The sequence below is a fragment of the Elaeis guineensis genome, chromosome 5, assembly GCF_000442705.2.
Source record: "Elaeis guineensis isolate ETL-2024a chromosome 5, EG11, whole genome shotgun sequence".
Classification (NCBI taxonomy): Eukaryota; Viridiplantae; Streptophyta; class Magnoliopsida; order Arecales; family Arecaceae; genus Elaeis; species Elaeis guineensis.
The window spans coordinates 23,632,976-23,640,098 of record NC_025997.2 but is presented as its reverse complement, the minus strand read 5'-3'; the positions used below and the strand labels follow the sequence as shown (position 1 = coordinate 23,640,098).

At 34.5% G+C, this 7,123-nt stretch overlaps 1 protein-coding gene across 2 annotated transcripts; it reads right to left on the bottom strand.

The window, feature by feature from the left end:
- Positions 1–4,427: 4,427 nt before the first annotated feature.
- Positions 4,428–7,123, bottom strand: LOC105036711 (epoxide hydrolase 1-like). 2 transcript variants are annotated; one of them, XM_073257757.1, is made up of 4 exons: positions 6,728–7,122; positions 6,260–6,650; positions 6,002–6,184; positions 4,428–4,679 (listed from the first exon to the last, which is right to left on the bottom strand). In XM_073257757.1, the coding sequence occupies exons 2-4, from the start codon at positions 6,566–6,568 to the stop codon at positions 4,443–4,445; spliced, it is 729 nt and encodes a 242-aa protein (XP_073113858.1). In that variant the 5' UTR covers positions 6,569–6,650; positions 6,728–7,122; the 3' UTR covers positions 4,428–4,442. The 2 variants fall into 2 exon arrangements, with proteins under 2 accessions (XP_073113858.1, XP_073113857.1); XM_073257756.1 differs by having other exon boundaries at positions 6,260–7,123.

Sequence of the window (7,123 nt, the reverse complement as noted above, 5' to 3'; positions counted from 1 at the left end):
GGTTATTCAAGTGAATCGTAAGTTCAAATTCGATGTGAGAATAATACTATGATATTACTTCTAGTTGAGAAGTTGACTATTATTAGCAAGATAAAGATTTGATGATAAAATATTGTTCCAGGATGGACTAAGAAAAATCTTTTATGATGCTTGATTGGAATATTTATCGAAAGTGAACTTGGTATGTGGATCATATATAAAGTGGCATATTAGGATGAATGCATATTTGGAGATATTGCAAAGAAGCCTATTTCTTATTGATGAAATTGATTTTGAGATTGTAGGATATTCATCGTATTGAAAGCTTTAATCATTATCCTTAGATCTAAATAATGGATCTTATTATGTCTCTTGAAGACTACATGATGTGTATGAAATTTTAATTTAAAAATTTCGTATCTAAGTTGATCAAGAGATTTTCTAATATTATTGTTGAGGTTGTTAATGAAAAATTGATATCTTTAGATTAAGATAAAAAAATCTGATTTATATTTATTTAAAATTATCGAAATCATGTGAATTTATAATTTAAAAATTTTGGATTTAGGAATTGATATGGAGTTTCTTTGCTTTTGTTAACGAGGTCCCTAATTGAATCTACTATTAAATGGAGATTTGATTTTTTTGAAACTTGTATGAATGTTATGAAAGGATATTTGATAGATATTGAAGATCCTGATGATAGAAATTTAAAAAAAAAAAAATAATGATTTGAAGTTCTTATATATTCTGATTATGCCCAAATTTGTTGGAGCATCGAAAGATTTTTTTTCTTCCTTAATTTGACTTATAAGGATTTTTGATTTGAAAATTATCGAATTGAATTGATATGAGAATTTGATTTTTGATTTTTGATTTAAAATTTGATTCACATTGATTATAGTAAATCTATATGATGGTTTAAATATGATATTGGACTCAAGAGTTAATCAAGATTATTGTACACCAGTAAAAGTATGAATGAGAATCGAAAGTTAATCTTTAACCTCAATTGAAATTTAAAATTTTAGATCTTTTCTATTAATAAGATAAAGAAATAATTTGATCAAACTTTTTTTTTAGTGAACCTAAGAAATTTTGATTGTTAGATCAGAGTGCGCAGTGGAAGCATGGTAATCTGGATTACTTTGAGTAAGTCAGGAATGTTGACTCTTTGAGTTAAAAAATTATGATAGATGATATTATTTGATACAATAAATTCATTGATATTGAAAAAAATAATTTTTGGATATCCCTAATGTGATTTTCAAAAGTAGCACTTCCGTCTACTATGCTAAAAAAAAAAAAATTTAACATCTTAATTCTAGGATGAGTGGACCCTTAATTTTTGATTTTAGATTTAGAATATTTAGAGATAAATTTTTTCTATCCTAGAATTGAATTTTATAATTCTCTATTTATTAGGAAGAATTTGAGATTGTTTATCGAATAATGATTTCGATCTTAGATTATTATACTCAAATATTTATCTCCAAGGTATAGTAAAATTTGAAGTTTGGACTCTTTTGATCATTATTATTTCTCTGACTGAATAGAAAAGATTGAGGTTATCTATTGATATTGACGATTATTCTACAAAAGATGGATTGGAGTTATTTATAATTTAATTTGATAATGAATCGATTAATTAAGAGTTGTTAATGTTTAGATAAAGAAAATTGATATACTTACTTAGAATAGAGACATTGATTTTGATTATAAGAAAAATATAGTTTTGATTTAGATCAATGTTTGAGTTATTGATTTTTATTATGGAATGACTTAATGATAAAATTTGCTTCAAGAATTAGAATATTTAAGAGTTTGAGGATTTGAGTAAGAAAACTTCGATGACTAGAAATAGTGATATTGATTCAATCAACAATGGTGATATTGATCTTTATGAAATGACTTAATGATGAAGTTGTATCGAAAATTAAAATATCAAAAGTTCGGGAATGAGATTGAAATGATAAATCTTCAACCTTTGAAAGTACGAATAAGAGAAAATATTTTTAAATTTTGATTGATTGGGATGCCATCATATGATTCATATATATTTTTCCTATCTTATGATGGGTTGAAATTAAGAGCGGATAATATTTAAAAAAAAAATGAATGATGATGATGAATGAAGTTCTTATGCAAGAATAGAGACATTGATTTTCTTCTACCTACAAGAGATGGATTTAATTTTAATTTGAGTCGTGAGATATTGAACATGATTTTTATAAAAAATGAGATTATAATTTTAAAATCTTGAAATATTGAAAATCTTTGAGATGTTGATCTTGATAAATAAGAAAATGAATGGTTCCGTTTCAGATCAATATTTGATGTATTGACTTTTTCCTTATAAAATGATTTAAGAATGAATTTTATATCAAGAATTAGACTATTGAAATATTTGTGGATGAGATTCAAATAAGAAACTATGAAGACTCAAGCAAGAAAAATTTCGAGGACGAAATTTCTTTTAGAGGGAAAGAATGTGATGGCCTGGTCTGAGTAAGAATCCCAGCCCACCAAAGCCCAAAAAAAAAAAAAAAATAGAGGAGAAGAACTCCCGAAGGGAGTCTTCTTCCTCCTCTCGCCGGCTCCCAATCGGAGTCGGAAAGAGCTCCCTCCGGCCCTATTTAAAGAGGAGAACCCTCCTCTCTTCCTCTCATCGAGAAATCCCGGGGCAAAACGGCAGAGATCGCCGAAAAATCCTCACGGAAACCCATCCCTGTACCCGTCCAATTGCTCGTCGGAAAAGCCTCGCCGGCGTCGGAGGTAAGCCTCCTCCCCTTCCTCTCTTCTCCCTTTTCTTTTCCGTGCCGGTGTGCACGCTCGCCGGCGACCGGAGTCGCCGGATTTTGTTGCGGAAGAAACCTTTATTTTTGCCATTTTTCTTTGATTTCCGACGTCGGTGGTCACCGTCGACCAACGGTTTGGCCCTCCTCTTGTCGTTGGGTCGCCACCTCCTGCCAACGGCCGCCCCACGCCGGTTCACCATCGGCCGGCCAGCCAACAGGGGATTGTGAGATCCCCTGTTTCGGCCCAAAGAAAGCCCGGGAAGAAGAAAAGAAGAAGAAGAAGAAGGAAAAGAAAAGAAAAAGAAAAGAAAAAGGAAAAAAAAAGAAGAAAAAAAATAAAATAATAATAATATAATAATAATAAATAGGATTTTCTCTCCTCTCTCTTCCGTGAAGAAAAAAAAGAAAGAAAGAAAGAAAAGAAGAAAAATAAAATAAAATAAATTAATAAATAAATAATGATATAAATAATAAAATATGAGAAAGAGAGTTTCTTTCTCTTCCCTCTCTCCCTTCGGCTTGAACTAGTATTTTCTCTCTCTAGAATTGAACTTTCTCTCTCTACTTTCTCTCTCTAATTTATTTTTCTCCTAAAATTTTTTAGAATTTTGAGAAGAATGATGATGAATTTAAATGATCCTAGTGATGAATTTTTGATCTATGATCACCGGACGGTACACCGACATCCACTTTGATCAGATTAGGTATTTTTAGATTTTATTTCTTATGATTTTATTGAATTATCCACATGATAATTTCAGCATGATTTGATCTGATCGATCGGATTTGTTGAATCATATTGTCTGAAGAATTCAAGATGAGTTTTCTCTCTCTAAAATTTTCTCTCTCTAAAATTTTTTCTCTCTAAAATATTCTCTCTCTAAAAATGTTAGTGAATGAAAAAAAAAATTTAATAGTCCTGATCTGATTCTAATGAAGAATCCTGATCCATGATTGTCAGACAGCGTACTGGCACCCACCTTGATCAAACCATGAATCTTTAGATTTGATCATCCCGATCTAGTCATGACTTGATTTGATCATGTTGATTTCACCAATCGAGATATTGGACCAATCGTAATGTTGGATTATGTCACCTGATCAATTCGAATTGTACCTCATGAATTCTCTCTCCTCTAATTTTCTCTCTCTACTTGATTTTATGAAATCAGTGAAGAAACCTCGGTCCTATCACTTCGAATCCGATTTGATCTGATAGTCAAACTTTGGATCGTTTAGGTCCTAATTAGATTTTGATTAGATGAAATTAGATGATCGGACCCAATCTAAACCGTTGAAATATGGTATTCGTATTCTTTCTAATTATTAAAATTGATTCTATATAGGATTGTGGATGTTTAATCATGGGATATCGCGATATGATCTACAAACAGAATTTTTGAAAGAAAATTTATAGAATTATGTGGATTTATTGGAATGCGTTCGAGGTAAGTAATATTTTACTTTTTCTAGATTTATCGACAAATTATAATGTATTTTTCTGACATGATTTGTGAAACGATGCATGAATTGGATGAATGATATTTTGTTATGAAAATATCTTATTTGAAATGTTATGATGAAGCATGATTGAACATATCGATTTCGTGATGCATTATATTGATTGATTTCGATACTACATGATTATATGTTTTATTATCGAAATTAGAATATGAAATATGATTTATGAAAAATTATGATATAAGAAACATTATGAATTGACAACCTGACTATGTAAAGGACCCTGCCAATGGAGGCATATACATTGGCAATTGATTTGTCCTGAGGGTTTACGTCGCCAGAGAGACCAGCGACAAATCGCCAGAGAGACCAGCGGTTCCGAAGGACTTTGCTGCCAGATGATTCGCAGCTCATCGCAAGAAGATACGTGATGTTATGACCCTGCCACAGGAAAAATATGGTCATAGCTCATGGTTGACGAAAAGAATTTAAGAACGAAAAAAAATTAAAATCTGGAAAGAAACTTGAATTTTTGAAAAAGAAATGAATTTGGCATGAATTATGTTGCATAATTGAAATTGATTTCGAATTGATGAACTCTATATGCCTATTTTCTATAAATGATTATTTACTTAAATGCCTGATGAAATCTGTTGAAAAGTGATCATTGCTTACTGGACTGTCTAGCTCATTACCTCTTTATTTTATTATTTTTTTACAGATGTTGAGGAATTAAAATGATACAATATATGAATAGAAGAGTGATCAGAAGCAGAATCCCTATACTTTTATTTTAGGTTGAAAGTCTTATTGAATTTAATGTAAGGCCTATGAATCATTGTTAAATTTATTGAGATATTAAGGAAAAATTTAGGTCGTTATGTTTTTAGATTTAAATTATTGATAAATTATTCCGCTGTTGTTTTAGGATAGCATGATAAGATGCCTTGCATGCTTATGAAAAGAGTTTTCTATGAGTATGCGGCGGTTGTCATGACCCTCGATTTACAATCTCGAGTCGGAGACGTGACACCATTATTATGATATTTTGTTATTATCTATGACATCTTGGTCAAGTATGAATAAAATAAAGTAAAAAGAGGGAAAGGCATTTTGGTTAGAAAAAAATTTGAGAAAAAAAGATGAGCTGCGTTAAATGCCTGCTCCATTGTTAATTGTGCTACATGATCCAATTCGGTGAACCGATGCATTTTTTCTCCGCTGGAGGCGGTAGATAAAGAATTTCCCTTTCTCAGCAGCAGCCAAGACAAGATAAAAAATATCAAATCTAGCTCAGTGCCTATGCCAATAAAATATTCGGTAGATAAAGAATTTCTCTTGGTCCGAGCAGCCAAGACAAGATAAAAAATATCAAATCTAGCTCAGTGCCTATGCCAATAAAATATTTGGTCAGTTACAAGTCATCCCAACTTAAACAAACACGGCTCATTTGCTTTCCTGATCAAAGTTTACATCTAATTTTTATAATCAATTTGACGTTTTGCTAAATTTGAAGAACCAGCGAATATTTGACATGGCCGCACGGTTCCACAGTTCTTAAAATAATTCAATACCATTCAACAAGTGCAATCCTTATGTACCATAAAAACAAGTGCAATCCCTACCAAAGTAATTAAAAACTTCACGTTGACCCGATGTAGGTGTCCAGAAGCAAAACATCACATAAAAAGACCACATAGAACCGTAAAGAAATGCATCCACTAAAATAATATAAGAAACAATTAATAAAATTAATGCAGCACCTGGAATCCGCAAACGTAGTAGTCTTCTCCATAGAGTGACCTTAAATACTCCACCGACTTCCGGGCCGGGTTCCGAGGCGTGAACGTCACACTCAAATTCACCACAGCTCTCACCTTCTCCGGCCGAAACATACACAAACTCCACACCACCATCGCGCCCCAGTCATGCCCCACCACAAACACCTTCAAGGCAATTCCCTTAAACACTAGAATCTGAGAAGCGATACATCAAAGGAATCCGTTAGATACAGTGATCACCTGGTCTTGGCCGAGGGAATCGATGAGGGCGACGAGGTCGCCGACGAGGTGGAACATGGAGTAGGAGGAGACGTCGGCCGGGGAGTCGGTGTCGCCGAAACCACGGAGGTCGGGGGCGACGGCGCGGAAGCCACGAGCGGCGAGGCCGTGGATCTGGTGGCGCCACGTGTACCAGAGCTCCGGGAAGCCGTGGACCAGGAGCACCACCGGCCCCTCCCCCTTCTCCGCCACGTGCATGTTGATCCCGTTCACCACCACCGCCCGATGGGTGATCCCTTCTCCCCCTCCGCCGCCACCGCCGACGTCCATCTCTCCGCCGGTCGCCGGGTTCTGTGTTTCAGGCTTAGCGACGGCGCGGCAGCAGCACAAGTGAGAGCAGAGATTGCGGACACTATCCACCATTACAACTAATAGATATTTTTGTCTTTGCCTTGAAAGTTAAAATTAGTAGTCAAAACTTGTAAATACCAGTTCTGTTTTATTTGAAAAGCAAAAATGGTCCTTCTTGATGGTATTGAGAGAGAGAGAGAGCACCGAGCTGGTAGTGGTGGTTGCCTTTTGCTTTAAGGCGCGGACAGGGGCTGTATCTTTCGTGTGAAAGAAGAATCCTGAGCCTTACCAAAAAAAACAAAAAAGAAAAATCGGAGTGCTTTGAGAGCTGTGTATGGTGCGTCTCGAAATAAAATCGATCATTCTTTCGCGCGAAAGGTAACGTGGAATCGAATTTTAGATATTACGAAGGTGGGGACGCCACGCACTGCTAGAGGGTTAATTCCAGGAACTAATTGTAAAGGGAAAATTAAGGCCGTGCTTTGTTCCCATCAGCAGCGTTTTTCTCGCCTTTTTGGACGAGCAAGGCAAGAA